Consider the following 16,963-nt stretch of genomic DNA (forward strand, 5'->3'; position numbering starts at 1 on the left):
ATGGTTGAAATTGAACTTACCATTTCATCAACTAAGGAACAAAGGAAAGATAGAGAACAACTTATACTGCGGATCCCTTTTTGCTTGCTGTTGAATTTGATATGATTTTTATTGGATCGGTAAAGAATGGCAATGGAACTCGAGATCGTTGCTTTTGAACAAGAATTCTATGGTGTATGGGATTCTATGGAGTACTGGGTATCAAAACTTTTATTTCATCGACAGCGGCGTCATTTGTCGTGCATAGAAACCGTTAGTCCGGCCCTCGGAAAATACAAGTAAATATATCCCGAAAAAAGAGCCGCAGAACAACAACCAAAACAACCAAAACAACAACGAGAGACAAAAACCGGCGGCGAGCAGAGAAGAGGTTGAGACGGAGATAGGAGAAAGGATAGAGGAGAGAGAGCAGAATGTTTGTACTTTAAATGACATTCCGCAGTAAATTTCACGTTTATAGCCAACATACAACAAATAAATATCAAGCGTAGAACGGAACAGAACGGAACGTTCCATGCAGGGCCAAGCAGGGACTGGGACTGGGGCTGGGACTGGGGCTAGGACTGGAGCTGCTGAACAATTGAAAGTGGACGAAAAATGAAACGAAAAACGGATGAAGGAACTGTTCGTTAAGGGCCAACCGCCAGGATCAACTTGCCCAGCAAAACAATAAAAAATTATTGCACAAAATAATAAAATACTCGTCGTGCTCGAACTCGTACAAGCGAGGGAGCCAAGAGAAAGGCCAGCACCAGGATAGGATGATGGTTAGAGGGACTGGCTGGGGCAGGGGCAGGGGCAGAGGCAGAGGCAGAGGCAGGGCCGGGCCTGAGGCTAGGGAAATGTTTTTCTTGGTGCGATTCTCATAAATCGAAATGAGTGAGAGCCATCACACCATCAAAGGATGTAAGCAATTCAGAGCTCATGCTCAAAGCGGCTATAAATCCACAAGATGTGCATATACCCGTGGTATATGATTATCAAAGTTTTAAGCCACAGAAACGTTCACCTAATGAAATGTATTAGAATAGAATCGGATAGATAGATAGATAGGTAGATAGATAGATATGGCTTATGAGAGATCGCTTATGGTTATAATATACTAATATAATCCAATGATTATATATAACCCAGTCGCTGCTTCTGCCCCTTCGACTGTCGTTTTCTGCTGCCTATCGTAGCTTGGCTTCAAAATTTTAACTGCAATTTGAATCTTTTTTCTCGTACAGCAGGCTTTGGATCAGTTCGAATAAATGCCCCATTTCGATCCCTCGTTCCTTGGTTTCTGGTCTCTGGTTCGTCCTCCTGAATGGTTCTTCGGTGGACTTGGCCCAATCTTTTGTTGCGGTGGAAGAATGCAGCTGAACCTGTGGGTTGATGCAGGGATTTCCCTAAGACGTAAGTATGTACGCTTTCAGATCATCGAGACTGAGCGACACGGGAGAGGTGACCACGTACTAGATCTCCACCATTGCATGTGGATGATTGACAGAATTCATCTGCAACCTGCAGCGGCAAAGGAGTTATCCCATCCTGCCTGAAGGATCCATCCTCGGCCAGCATCTGGAAGAAGTTGAAGTTTTTTGATGGGGCCCACAAAGACAGGGCACGAGGTACCCAAGTTTAGAGTGCTCATAGACAAGTCCACTGAGAAGTGTGCACTGCGGGCCACCAGGGCGAGGCACTGGTCCGAACCAAAGGCTCCAAGACCGAGTAGAGCTGGAATGTCCTTGGGATGGTTACGCGTGAGTTCCTTTTCCTGGCTGTTCATTTTCGAGGCTCGATGTTCTGTTTCTTTTTGTAGAACCGGAGAGTGTCTGTATATTTTGTATTCCAATAATACTATATATTTTATAACTATAAACCAACGCCATAAAAAACTGAATAGATCTTTTATTGATTAAATAATTAAAAACGAATTAATCGCTTTTGGCGATTAGTATTTTCTTTTTTTATACATTGAGTCTACTTGATTGAAGGAAAACCCAAACATTCATTTTGGAACATAGTTCGTGGTGAATTGCGGTCCATCAAAAACAATTTTGCTTTTATTTTTCTTGGGTGATAATTACCCAAAATTAATTTTCAACATTCCGTACTTAAGAATTCGTATACATTTCTGTTTGTTTCGCTTTCTTAGTAGCTTTTTTTGTGCCCTGATTATGCATCAGGCTGCAAGGCGAAAGCGAAGATTATTCATTTCCATATCCCCCTTCGGAGAAGTATTAGAAAATTCTCTTATTTATTCTGTAAGTTGTTTTATTTATTTGTTCTTCTTTTCTCACTTTCAGACATAATTTTTCTCAATAACTTTCATGAAACTTTCGCTGGTGGCCCGAGTCCGAGTGCGAGTCCGAGGGCAAGGCCCACCAGAGACCAATTCCCAGGGCAGGACAATCAGCAAGCCCTAAGAGTCGAAGTCGGAGTTCGACTCGAAGTTGGAGTTTGGAGCTTGGAGTCTGGGGCCCCGAGATGGACATATCAGCGGCACTTCATCTTGATTGACATGCGCATTCAGAGCGTTGACATAATGATGGACAGACCTTGGTGGGCAAGGCAACGAGTACCCAGACTCGGAGGAGCTGCGTTGCTTGATCTGACCGCTGGGACTGGGGATTGCGGATTGGGGATCTGGGACCTGGTCGGCGCTTGGAGCTTAAAATTGTATTCCATATGCGTAATGAGAGAAGTTCGCTTGATAGCGGTGATTGCGGCCTTTAAGATTTCCCTCAATATCAATTTTCATTGTTTCAAATCGAGTAGAGACGAGACGAGTAGAGATGAGGTTGGGGCTTAGGCTGGCCCTGGCCCTGGCCCTGGCCGTGGATAGCCATGGACCCACTACGTGTGTCTGTGTCGTGGCAGCTTTTGGTTTGTCACTCACGATCTCTGTTCCCGATCGGTGCGATCTGCTGTGCTATCTGCGATGACATAAATAGACGCCAATTAAATGGCCCTCTGATGAAGGGCCACGTTTTCCCTCTTTCCATCTTTTGGCCCATGCTCCCTCTGTTTTTCGGTTTTTTTTTTGGCTTTTCGGGAGGCGGCCACAAAGTAACAGCAAAACGGAAATAATTTTACAATAAATTATATCAAAACGAAGCACACAGATACACACATACGAACACAGGCAAATATGACATAGAAAGTTCTTCCCTCGAGCGAGCAAGTGAGACAGTCAGGGAGAGGGAGAGGGAGAGGGAGAGAGGCGGAGCGAGACGGAACCAGTTTCTTGAAACTTTGCGAGACATAACGGCGGCGCCTGCCAAAAAGGAAACGAAACGAAGAAGCCTCGAGCTGACAAAAAAAAATGTAACAATAACAATAACAAGTGGAAATCGTATAGGGCATGATATTACGACTATGGGGATACCCAATACTTCATATATTACGTATCAACCACCTAAGGGTAAGGTTTTTCCTTGGCTTATTCCTCCTGAAAGTTACTTCTTCGATAAATACAGAGCCTTAACTTGGGAAAAACAGATCAACCTTTCCTCCATTGGATTGATTATCAAGACTAAAATTTACGCTGGGGGCTATTGCAACAACAAAGCAGGAGCAGAAGCCAAAAGCCACTGCAAGGCTCCAAAGGGTGGCAGGCTGCAGGAGACCCTCCAGAACTTTTGTGGCGACAATTTCTCTTTGTGCCCCTCTCGGATTTTCACTCTGCACCCGCACCCCCACTGGCTGTTGGATGTTGACTGTTGACTGTTGCCTCGACGGCGGCGGCCTGAAATGCTGAGACCTGTCGAAACTTTTCCATCGACTTTTGTGGTCCACCTTTGGGTTGAGGGGGTGTCGATGCAGGAAAAGTTTTTTTGCTTATCGCCAAGTGGCAGGAAATTTTATTTTATTTATTTACAGCGGCTCCTAACTCCTGCGAAATGGGAATACCAGAAGGAAAGCCAAGAGTAAGCCTTACATACGACCGATCCTTATATCAGAATCAGAGGGGTTTGGATATGTTTGGGGTATGCCATATTAGAGCTCTTTATTTCTGTCATGAATTAGAAGGAGATAGAATCGAATGATCTATAAATAAATTAATGATTAGAAAACAGCAACAGATGGCAAGACACTGGGGCTAACCATCAGGCTACGGCCCAACATAAGATATTTGTCAACAAAATGTGGCACTTAAGGAAGGCGAAATACTATATTGTACACTAAAAAAAAAAAAACTGCATTCAATGGATGAGACGCAGTCGGTAGGATTCGAACCTACGCTCCCAGAGGGAATCTGATTTCTAGTCAGACGCCTTAACCGCTCGGCCACGACTGCTTGATGGGGGTCAATTCACCTTCAATCATGAGTTTTACCATCCGATCATTCCACCATAAACTATCCATGATCTTTATAAAGATCCAGAAAAACGATCCACTCTGCTTTAGGGTTTATTAATAGTTATGGGTCTAGTCCAGGTTTTTTTTTAACACTTTATAGATTGTTTGTGGGCTATCATTGATCTTGATGTACTTCGTATGCCTTTTATTCTATCCCCAGAGAGGGGTTGGCTCTTCTCTAACAAAGTAACAAAGTAGATTTCTTCTTTGACCGAATACTCGTATCTATTTAATGATTGTAATCCATCCTCTAGTCGTACTCGTATTTCCCGCTCTCGAAACCAGCTGTTTCTGGTTTCACCTCACCCCGGGTTTCGTCAGATTTTCTCATTGCGTGCACTTAATGACACGGCTCCAATTAAAGCAGCGCACATTGTCAAAACAGCCGCCAACGAATTGAAATCACGAGGGGGGAGGGAGGGGGGGGGGGGCATGCACCAAGAGCAACAACAGACAGCAACAAGCTGAAAGCTTCAATTTACCACCCATTGTGCCTTATGGCAACTCTGTGGACAGCGGACATCGCGGAAAGCGGACACAAGACTGCGGACTGCGCATGCGCCCCGAACCCAAGCCATTCCCCAATCCCCTGCCACATTTCCATCCCATTCTCGGAGCATTTTGATATGCAAAGAGCGCATGCGGCGTTGTGCGCCACCTGTTCAGGGGAGTGGATCGCGGATCGCGGATCACGGATCGCAGATCGCAGATCGGGGATCGGTATAGGGTTAGCGGATAGCGGATTGCAAGGGGCCCTGAGATGATGGCGCGCGTGGGTTAAGCAAATTTCTTGATTTACGTTTTGTTGTTGCCGGTTGACAGGGGACCCGAAACCGGACCCCGGACCCCGAACCCCGTACCACCGATCAACCGAACCGAAACACCGTATCCAGTTGATTTACACTGAACGAAAAATGCAGCTACCAAAAATTGTGCTTTTGCGGTGCCCCTTGATCTGGATATGGACATGGATATGGGTTAAGGGGAACCCTTGTTACAAATTTTACAGCTAAGCAAATCGTTGGAATTAATTGCATTGCGATAAGCAGCTGCCCCTTGGCCCGAAAAACGCCAACATTCAATTAAGTTGTTGAAGAGATCTCATAAGGAGGTTACAACGATCCGGTCCCGGTCCCCTGCTCCTCTGGTTGCAGGTGCAGCTTGCCTGCTTTCCCTGTGGTTGCCCTGCCACAGAGATGTGCGTGATGTGACCCCGCGCGAGGAAGTGCGAAATCCTCGGCGCACGGCAGCCGAAAAATGCCAATCACTTGCGGGGCCCCGAGTGCACTCGTGGGGACGGCAACGGGGACCACATTACACACGTCCCCATCAATCCTGAACCCTCGTGTTCCTGGCTCCCCTTATTCCTGGCCATCCCATCCCATCCCATCTGTGGCACCTGCCACTGAGGTAGTCGCGTGGTAGCATCGCCTCGGGGCCAGGCAGTTTATGGATATGTTAAATATGGCACTGGGGAACGGGACAGAGCAAGGAGTCTTGCTGGAATCTCTTGAATTCGGCTTAATCTATCATGAGCATGGGGCTATTAAAATTCTTCGAATTTGGGTCTCACTTGATACCCTATTCATTGCATTCATTCCACTCGTTCATTCTCCAAATAATTTTGGTCACATCTTTTTGGTTGTCATCCCCTTTCTCTCCTTCTATTAAATTACATTAAGTAATGTTTTTAAATCATTCTTTCTACCAATTTCCTTGATTAAAATTCATGGTGAGACATTTCTTTTGTTGCACTTAGTATTTGTTCAGTTTCTCATCTGATGTATTAACTAAGCATCCGAGAGCCATTGATGTTTCCTTATTGTTTTACATTTCCTTTTTCCTGTGCTTTTCTTTGAAAAATGCTTCGTTTTACGGCATGTTTCTATAGAAACTCCCGGACTTAATCGCAATCATCGACCGCATTATGCTAATTGCTTCTAAATAGTTTGCATTGAAATAAAATGTTGATTTGAATCCTGTTTGAATCACTTCTTGTTTCTCCTTCCCATTCCCATTTGTAGCATGTTTAAGCTACTGCTTAGTATTTCTATCTACCTATCTACCCATCTATCTATCTAATCTTTCTTATCTTATCTTTCAGCATAATTTCTGCTCCATTTTATCAGCCATATCTGGCCATAGCAAATCATTGGAGAGAGACCAGGAGAGACACCTTTCTTTGACAATCGCCCACAGGCTCCGACAGTATTTCCATTTTCTAGGCCTATTCCTATCCTCAGCACTCCAGCAGCGACTCCATGCCCCATGCTGCATGCCACAATGTCAAATGCACGCAACACCAGCCAAATGCCATTAGCTTCTCTTTCAGCCTCTTGGAAGTTTCGCCCACTTTCCGCTGCTCCAAACTCCGTTTCGGGGCCTTTCTCTTTCCCTGTCGCTGTCGCTGTCTCCAGCTCCTCTCTTGCTCCTCTCTGGCTTTGGCTCTTGCCATCTCTTTCCTGCGCTGCATGCCCCATTACGCTGTCCATTTGAGTGGTCATTATAGTAAATTTGATTTGGACTTGCGTTGCGTTGCTCAAGAGCAGATCGGAGCCGGAATGGAACACTTGGTCGGCTCTGCCGCAGCCGCTGCCGCCCGGGCCACATCATCAATACCAAAGTGACACAGCTGGAGGTGGGCAGGAGAGGGGAGACCGAGAAGGGGGACCCAGGAGGAACCTGAAGGAAGCAGGAAGAGCTGAGGAGCTGGGGAGCTGGAGAGCTGAAATATCGAACACGTAGTTAATCAATCCATTGGTGGTCCGAAAACACGACGCGCCAGCAATTACTGTTAACTGGATTGTTGCCTCGTTCCTCGTGCCCCGTGGCCCGTGCCACATGCCCCCCGCCCCCTGCCTGTCTGCAACGTCTGTACGCACTTTTCGGGGACGGCTGCTGCAACTGCAACTGCAACTGAAACTGGAACATGCTCTGCTCGGAAGGGGTACCCTCCAACGTGGGCGGCAACATCTCTCACAGTTGGCCAACATTCTATTTTCCATTTCCCTCCCCTCATTTTCCATCAGTGCTGTGCTGTCATTTCTTTTCCTCTCACTCTCTGAACTGCAATTAAAACGGTTCCTGGGCCACAATTCATTCCGCTGCAAACGTTTTCGCAAAGTAATTATGTTGTCATTAGATTGAAAAAGGCCTACGAAAATTCTGGAAAATTCCAGCTGTGAAGGCGTAGAAGTGTGGGTGGGTATTCGACCGATTTTGGAGTCACGTATGAACTGTCTGCAGGTCCCCCAAAATCTGGGCTCAATCAGAATAACAAGAGTTGGTTCAAAAGTTCAATTTCCGAAAAAGGTTGAATCGATTTGTTGGTATCTCAATTTTGCTGGGACTTGCAATGATCCAATCTGATCGAGATGCGGCAGTCTAGTAGATATGCTTCTTGTCTATTGTTCTGTGTTTTCTAGAACTCCCTCGATTCCTTAACCCTTAGACCTCATTCAAACATTGGGGCCTTAACTCAGTTCAAGGTTGTGATTATAGCAGAGGGGCTGGGGCTCTTGGGATTGCGGAGCGATTAGATTAGTTATGCTTGCCTAACCAGAGAACCGCGATTCATACTCAGGATTCAGATTCTGATTCAAATTCTGATTGGGGCTTGGGTTGGGGATGGCGGCAGCTTGAAAAGGAAAGTGGGCGGGCTGGCCAGTGGCCCAGGGTCTGCGAGTTGCACACCTTAATTGGCCCCGACCTAAGAGGCAGCTACTGTGGGGAATGGGACTGTTAGCCACTTTGCATACACATGCTCGAGCCTGAACCTCGGCATTGGGCCCTTGGGCCTTAGGCCTTTGATCGCGGGATCTTTTGTTGTCGCGTTTCGCATAATTACGCGCAAAAACATAATTCTAGAGATAATTAAAATTATTAATACGAGCATCTGAGATGGGCTTCCATACCATTCCATTCGTAGGTCCAAAACGCTGCGCAGAAAATGCGTTCAGGCGGCCGTAACTAATAATCCCGTGCATGCAAAGCATAACCCTCTAGGGTTCCAGTTCATCCCTTTAGGCTATTGGCCAAGAGGCAGGTATCCAGGGATGGTACCGTGAGCTGCAATATCTAGAGGTCTATGATCTAGTCGTGAGGATCGTGAGCTGTCGGTATAGTTTTAGCTTTAGCTTTTAGCTGGCTCTAGTTTGAATCTTTTGTGACTGGTTTCCAGGTTTTTCAAGATATTCAAGACTATTATGTCTACCGCTGTTTAGCATCAAAGGGTGTGTCGTGAACTGTCGTGACAATGCCTCGTGAGTGGCGTGATTGGCGCATCTCTAGGATGCCTTAGGCCTCTTAGGCTTCTTCTGCTTCAGTTTAAGCCACTTCCAGTTTGTATTTTTCTGCTGCTGGTGCTGCTTCTGCAACTTCTTGTGGCACTTGCAACCGGCAATCAGCACGCAATTGCGAAATGTTGTTGCCTAATAGAATTTCATGTGCGCATCGCATCGCCTCGACTCCGACTCGACTCGACTCGCATGCAAATTGAGAACAATTATAAAGGAGAGAAAAAACAACGAGAGGCAAAGCGCAGCACAGAAAAGGAAATATTTTTATAAAGAAACTTTTCACATTTTCATATTTGTGCACTCTTTTGCTCTTACGTATATATAAATTGTTTTTAATAGAAATAATTGCAGTTGGAGCTGGGGATCTGAGGATCTATCGCACCAGGCAAGTGCCTACGATTACTTGTACAATATTTTGTGGCTACCTCATCCTCCTGATGATGATGATGATGATCCCGACTGGGATGTTCGCACTTCGTAATTTCGTAGCAACATCGTTGCAGTGTCGCCCCATAAATTTGATGCCCAATTATTGAAATTGCATTAGAAGTGCGTAATTGCAACAAGGCAACATTCACTGGACACCTGGACACCTGGCAACACAACACAGAGTTGCATGTTCAATTAACACTTATGTATGTCATCGTCATCGTCATCGTCATCGGAAGGTAGATCGGTCGCCTTCTGCTCTCAGGATGAAATTGGTTGGCATTTTTACGTATTATTTACAGCCTGTTAATTGCGTTCATTTTGCGCCTTATGTGTGGGGCTCGGCAGTGGGCGTGGCTGCTCAAATTAAGGTAGAACGAAGTGGAGTGGAATGCTTCCAAGTGGGGTTATTAGCCACAGGCTCGTCTTGGTCTCCAATCTCCATATAATCGGCCTTTCATCTGTTTTGAAGCGGAACTTTGTTCCTAAATATTCCCCAATGGAGCTCTTCATTCAAGATCTGTTTGGAGCAGGGTATGCATTCAAGCTCCATCCACATCTCTGCTTTTTTTGCCCTGGTGGCCTCCCGTCCCATAGAGCATCTCCTAGTCGTTCCGATGGTCTTCCGCTCTCCCGCTCTCATTCATTTGGTCGCTCTTGTGGGCTTGTTTATTCATTAGGTTCTGCGGAAAAACGTGTTTAATTTGTGACAAAACGAAACGAAATCTCTCGTCCTTGTCGTCGTCGTCGTCTGCCTGTGGGGCTACTGTCCGATGGCTCATCTGGCTGCTGCTGCTGCTGCTGCTGCTGCCTACCATGCCTCATATCAGTGGAATCTCGGCCTGTGCCTCAACCTCAGTCTGAGTCTGAGGCTGAGACTGGGCCTGTGCCTCAAGCTGAGTCTCAGTCTGGCAAAGCTGGAGCTGCAGCCCGAGTCTCAGTGAGGCAATAAAAATTTATGAAGCCAGTCGGGAGAGAGAGAGAGGACAGGGTTCAAGCCACCGCTTGCCACTTTGGGGCAACAGGAGATCCTCTCGAGATGTGCGTACACACAGCGGACGACGACTGCGTCAACTGTTCTGCCAAATTAATAAGAATCGGGCACATGCATGGGCCATGGGGCATGGGGAACTCGTTTCTCAACTATGCACCCACAAGGCCCCTGCCCCACCGCCCACCGCACTGCACCGCATCGCCAGCCCCATTCCCATTCGCCAGAGCCTGAGCCTTGGCAGATGTCACGACGCGCATTGTCAAACAAGCCCGAAAAAAAAATCAAAAAAAAAGGAAGCCAAACTTCCACAGCCGAAACATTTGATACCCTTCGAAAAAATCCATCATTATATTTGGGATTTATAGAATCTGCGACTATATGTGTGTATAAGCTGATTCGATTGATGATAGAACAAGTTGCCACATGGCTGTAAAAATTCTATAAAGTCCGATACCCTCTGCAAAGGGTATCCACAAAACGAGGGGGGATCAACAAAAGCAATGCAAACGCAAAGTTGGCAACATTTTTTCGCTTGGCAGCCACCAAATTGTAACATAAATAGACTGACAAAAGTTAGTTAGAGAAGAGATGGATGCAGCAGAGGAGAGCCCAGGAGGAGGAGGAGGACCAGAGCCAGGAGGATGCGGGGGGTACCTGGAGGTCTCCTCCAAATGCTGCTGCACATGCGCAGTAACAACCAGCAACAGCAACACTGCAACAGCAACAGCAACAGCAACAGCAACATAGCAACCGGCAAGAAAAGTTCAACATGGCTCTTGGAGTCGGTTGTCGGTTGTCGGTCTTGTGGCGACCATGAAAAACGTGACATTTTTATGTTGCAAACTTTAAATCTTTCATATCAGAAAATGAAATGTTGCAATGCAATTGACTGCAACAGCAGCAACAACAGCAACAACACGCGCTCTGATGACATTTTGCAGCAACAACATCCATTCATGTGCACATGTTCTCCTCAGTTCTTTCGGATGGTCTTTGCTGGGGGGACAGGCACTTCGTTCTGTCTCTGCTTCGAATTGAGTTGGCCAAAATACAATTGCCAATGAAATGTACTTTCCATCTCACTTCCAATTGAGATCTTAGGCAACAAATGCATTTGTATCCGGTTTTTTTTATCGACTTAAATATTTATTCAAAAGATTCCGAAAATGTATATACAGTCAATTCCTTAGCCGTACGCCAGTACCATTCTGTAATCAAAAATACAAGAATAGGATTAATTTTAAAATTTAGAAAATAAATATATGTATGTGTGTATGTTACCTCTCTGTTTGGTTAATCTGTGCGCTCTTGGAGTGTCCCCTCCTCCCCGCCCTCGGACCGCAGCGGCACATCGGTCATCATCAGCTTGTAGAGCAGCGTCTCGAGGGCCCATCCGCCGCCGCGGGCCAGTCTGTAGAGGTCCCGTTGGCTCAGGCCCATATTCATTCGTTTCAAAGTCCTTATGTTGAATATATGCCAGTTTTGTTTCTTCAGCGCCACGCTGCTACGGGCCAAATAGCATCTGAAGTCCACGAGTCCGGGGTGCACCTTGTCGAAGAGTTTTGCCACCGCGAAGGCGTCGCTGAATTCGTTGCGCGTTCGAAAATTCAGCTCCACCTCATATTTCTTTAACCATTGCTCTAGTGTCTGGCGTTGCTCGTAGTTCAATTCACGAAAGAAAGGCATTGTGGCTGTATGGATGGCTTCTAAAACTAAACTAAAACTAAACTCTAATTTTGAAGAACTAAAAGTAATTTTTTTTTTTTTTTTTTTTGTGAGGTTTATAATGAAGCCGAGAGTGTTTTGAACTAAACTGAGATTTCTGTGGTGCCACGAGAGAAAATGACAGCAGGCTCCAAAAGGTTACTTGATTGATTTTTGTACGAGTGAATTTTTTTTTACATAAATATAGAAATGGGACCCATCTCTCGTAAAAATTGTACCTTTAATTCTTGGGAAGCTTAGCCTTCAATCGAAACGATTTAATAACTGATTGGCAACGAAAATGGCCATTAAGAGGGGGATCTTGGGGCTTAAGAAACAAGCAACGACAAATCGGCGGATCAGGGACGGCTTACAGAGTTGAAAATGGTAAAAACTTGTGCTGCATTGATTAGCGGCGTTGAGAAAGAGAACTCTCCTCGGGGTGGGGCTATGGGGTGGTGCCAGTGGGCGGGTTGGTTCCCATAGGGATATGGTGGTTTGTGGTGTTCGCTTTGGCTTTTGGTTCGGTTCTGTCACGGACATTTAATTTATGTTCGGATTTTTTGTTTATTGCGGTACACATAAGGAAGACTATTGCGCCGCTCTTTCCTCGTCCTTTCTGGGGCGCTACATTTTTTGGGGTTATATGTCCAGAGCTCGCCACGCTCGACTCTCGACTCTGTTCGATTTTGGTTGGTCAGCATCGATAGGCGACTCGCACACAGGGAAGCACAGTGCCACGCATCTATATCCATATCCATATGCATATGCATTGGTCCCCCCGCCCCCACCACCAGTAAACGCCCCATCCTTTCCACCAGGACTCTTCTGCCTCCTTCATTTTCCATTGCTTTTCCTTTACACTCCCATTTTTTTTTTTTTTTTTTGGTATTTTTCTTTTTAATTACAAAGCAAGAAACGAGGAAGCACTATTTCTCTCTCTCTCTCTCTCTCTTCATTGCTCTCCATGTGTGTGTGGAGAGAGCAGGACAACTGAAGTGGGTTAGAAGAGGGTAGCATGTGGCATATGGCATGTGGCATGTGGGTGTGGACGGTTGGGGGGTAATGGCTAGTGGGTGGCAGGGGCTGCGTCAGGGGCAGGGGCAGATGGGCTGCAGCTCCTCTGCAGTGGCAATAATTCGATTAGTGCTTGTGTCTATTTTCAGCCTCCTCTTCTGCACAATTTTTTTCCCCATCCCCCCCATTCACCCACTATCCTTGTGTGTGTGTTGCTGCGCCCAACAGTTTTTCCAGTTTTCTGCTTGTTTTGCAATTTTTCCCCGGCTATATTTTCCATTCCTTTTTCTTTAGCCATTCATTTTTGTTGTTGTTGTTGTTGTCCTTTCTTTTCTGTTGCTGTTGTGTGCTGTGGATGTTGCATGCTGCGCTGCGCTGCGCTGCGGCGCCTCGACGTGGATGTGGGGGTTCAGGCCGAACCAGGACTGGGCCGCGCACAGGACTCTATCGGCGTGGACACCCGCGCCTGGACATTGGTCATCATTCATCAAAGTGAAATGTTGATTTAGTGCTGCGAGAGCTTCGGGGCTGCTGCCTGCTTGCCACCAAATGGGGCAGGACACCCAACCATCCACCCATCCAGCCATCCAGCAGGAGCAGCATCGGCATTGGGTTGCACTTTTTGTTGTCTTGTTGGGGGGGCGGGGGGTGGGATATAAGGATTGGGTGTGCGCTATATATCCACGGCTCTGGCTCTGGCTCTGGCTCTGGCGTGGGCTCTGTCCTCGTCCTGGGCCTGGTGGCGCCATTTTGTTGCTGTTGTTGCATGTGTGATGAATTGATGCTGTTTATTCGACTGCAAACATAACCAGGATGTGGATGTGGATGTGGATGTGGAGAGTGCTGCTGCAGGGTGTCGTCTCCCCACGAGATGGGGCCAGAGATATGTATATAGTTTTGGCCACCCCAATGGGATGGGGCAGGGTCGGGTGGCTGTTCTGCCTTCTTCCTGTTATGCTTTTTGATTAGCAACAAAAAAAAGATACGTGGAAGACGACGAATAAGGACCAGAAGCCGAAGCCGAAGCAGATGAAGAAAGAAGAATTAAAAAATGTCCATTTCTGTGTGTGATAGAGAGCAAAAAAAAAAGCAACAAATTTAAGGAATATGCAAAACTGAAGGAAGGATAACCCGAGCTGGGAAATGCTCTACGAAATGGGCACAATAGAACACTTTATCTCTTGATGTTTAAAATGGATACAAAGATGCATTTATAGTATAAATGATGATAGTCCTAACCCTAGACCTTGAAAGTTTTTTTCTAAAATGAAGAGTCTTTTGGATATAAAATCACATCGAAATCTAGTAATGCCAAATTTCTAAGGTATTTTATTATAATTATTGCGAATCTTATATGGAGTGAGAGCCGAGTATCCATAGAATCCATAGACCCCTTTGTTCACATCCCCCATTTATGAGGGTATACAAATTGCACTATTTTCGCAAATGCAAAAAAACGAACAATTTTTTTCCTTCGTTTTCATTTTCCTTGCATTTTTTTTTTTCGGTGTGTTTTTCTTTTTGTGTCTTGATGTGTGTGGAGGGAGCTGCTCCGTTGGCCAATCAAATTGGTGGAGGCGTTAACATGCATGGGCGTGGCATGGCTGGGCCGATATGTATGGGGACAAAATCGAGGAGCTATAGGTGCAGATATAGCTGCTGGATATTGGGCACATTTGAGTCGGTTGGGTTATATGGCGATGGCTATATGACGATGGCGATGACGATGCTGGTCACATGCACATAGGAGCTGGAAAAGGGAAAGGCAAGGAAAGGGCAAGGGACGGGGACTTTGACAAGCTCTGGATGGATATTGATTGAATGGCACCCGCATACAGCTAACACCGCATTGGCGGTGGAGGAGCGCTGTGACACCCTCCTCCTCCGCCCGCCTTTGTGTGCTATCCCGACCCTCTTTTGCAGGTGAATTTGAATCGGGGTTTCCTTTGTCCGTTTTTCGCCATGTTCTTTTTAATTAACGCTAATTCCAATTATATATTTCGTTGCTTCTTCTGTCAGAGATTGCAGATGCACCATATGCCATGCCACACAAGCACCACTCGTGCAATGATTATTGTTGTGGGTCCTTCCCATCGAGCATTGTACCCACATGTATGAATGAGAAGCCATTCAATGCGGTCTAATAGCAGATCATAGTCGGATTAAGTGACTCTTAAAGCTGCTTAAGATGTTCAATTATGCGTAAAACGTATGTGGTTAAAGGGAAACCCATAGCAAAAGATATTTCTTCTAGAGGGATACAACTCGTACGTGAACCTCCCTTTTCAGATAGTACCTCTGAGTTCTCTGGGAGGACCAACATAAGTTGACTGATGATATGGGTACAAGAAATGTAGTTCTCGTTCAATTTTGCACCGGTCTCTTCTCTGATTACCATAACCATAACCATAACCATATCGTAGTGGTATCCCGAAACTCATCGCATCTTCAGTCATGGGGGAGGGTACTGCAGGGGTTATTCCACAGCGGAGCTGCATTCAATTTTCTGTTTAGCTTTTTTCCTATTTGCCTCCTGCTTCTTTTTGCTGCAAGTTGCGGGCGCCATAAACTTGCGATCGTTTGAGAGATCTGCGAGCGGAAAAGCGAGCATTGCGAATGACATTCGGTGCACTATTTTCCCACTCCCTCGCTCCCCCACTACCCTATATCTCTCTCCATATCCCTCTCTGTCTCTCTCTGGCTGCTCTGCTCTTCTTTTTCCTCACGTTGCTCTTTTTTTTTGTGGCTCTTATGCATTCCAATGGCAATGGGGATCGTCGAAAAATGCGCAGATTTTCGTAGCGATTCTCTGCCCTCCCTGATGAGAGGTGGGCGGGGAGGGGCAGAGCTTAGGGGGAGTTGGGGCTAGTGGGAGTGGGAGTGGGGCGAGCAGACAAAAAGCGCAGGCGGGTGGGCGCCGTTGGCCCCATCGCGAGAGCCAAGAACGTAAAGCATAATAAAAAGTCGTGCCTTACGTGCAGCAGTGCAGGGGCCAGCCCTCCCCTCTCTGTGCCCCAATACCCACACCCAGCCGCACTGCATTACCCCCCTTGCCGCTGAGCCAACAGCGACCTCAGTTCAAAGCATTTGTTTTACTGGGTAGAATGTGGGGTATATATGGATGTGTTGGAGAGAAAATGCCTGGGAAAGCCAATCAAAAATTATCAAAAAAGTCAGCGAATCTTAGAGACATATTGAATATGTACTTTTATTGATCGAATCTATACTTATTTTCTAACGAATATGGGGAAAAGTCCTACGCTACTTTCGACTCTGACAATAGGTATCCCCACAGCCTCTATTTTCCATCTTTTGGCCAAGTAAATCCACTTCTATGCTGCACTTTTGCTTTGCTCCTTTTTTTCGGTTGCCTAAGCAAAACATTTTTAGTGGTTCTGGGCAGGCTAAGTTCTCCCCCTTCCCTCTTCCCGCTTGCCTCTTCCCGCTTGCCACTTGCCACTCTTTCCCCGTTTTGCCATTTGCCATTCGCCGTTTGCTGTTTTGCCGTTTTTTATGAGCGTCTTAAGGGCACGCACGATTTTTGTGATTTTTGCGTGGCGCGTTTCACTTCAGTCGGAGTTTCCAGAGTTCGGGTTCGGGCTTGGACTTAGATCTGGGCCTAGGACTGGGACTAGGCTCTCTGCCGCCCCACCGCTGAGTGCGTTATGTGGCACTGATTACCGTTGGCTGTGGCTGTGGACCAGAGGTCAGCACCAGAGTTGAGCCATGAAAATGTTTCCTGGGCTTCGAAAATTGAATTTAATTTATTTGTGAGCTTCGCTGTGCGGCATCGCTGGCAGGCAGCACTCTACTCTGATCATTATTATGGCAGAAGGCCGAGACCTTAATTAGCCGAATGGCTTCATATCATACGAATATCTTGGGGGTTTTTCTGTTTTTGTGTGGTTTCCGGATAACGGATTGCTTCCAGGATGGGACTTATGCGACAATTTGCTTGCAAAAATAGTCAGTTTTTCCTTGCCCACTTTCAGACTTGATCGGGAGTGTATGCCCCAACAGAAAGGGGGGCTGCTGATAGTCCTGATAGTCCTGTCTCTCTGGAACGCTTTCATCACTCCTCAAAGGCAGGGATTCCCTGTCGAATCGGATACACCCCGGATGCGGCAGGAAGAGTACCCAGAAGTGTAAAGATGGTTAAGATTTTGGGCCTTTT

The 16,963-nt window shown here is 46.3% G+C and overlaps 1 protein-coding gene and 1 non-coding gene across 2 annotated transcripts; both read right to left on the reverse strand.

Moving 5' to 3' along the window:
- Nucleotides 1-4,203: 4,203 nt before the first annotated feature.
- Trnas-aga lies at nt 4,204-4,285 on the reverse strand. The gene has a single exon. It is a non-coding gene; the product is annotated as a tRNA-Ser (tRNA).
- A 6,579-nt stretch (nt 4,286-10,864) lies between these two features.
- On the reverse strand, nt 10,865-11,876 carry LOC108151319. The gene is made up of 2 exons (XM_017279869.2): nt 11,350-11,876; nt 10,865-11,276 (listed from the first exon to the last, which is right to left on the reverse strand). Exon 1 carries the CDS (start codon nt 11,752-11,754, stop codon nt 11,362-11,364), a length of 393 nt encoding a protein of 130 aa, XP_017135358.1. The 5' UTR covers nt 11,755-11,876; the 3' UTR covers nt 10,865-11,276; nt 11,350-11,361.
- Between the last annotated feature and the right edge of the window lie 5,087 nt (nt 11,877-16,963).

This window comes from Drosophila miranda, chromosome XL (assembly GCF_003369915.1).
Source record: "Drosophila miranda strain MSH22 chromosome XL, D.miranda_PacBio2.1, whole genome shotgun sequence".
Classification (NCBI taxonomy): Eukaryota; Metazoa; Arthropoda; class Insecta; order Diptera; family Drosophilidae; genus Drosophila; species Drosophila miranda.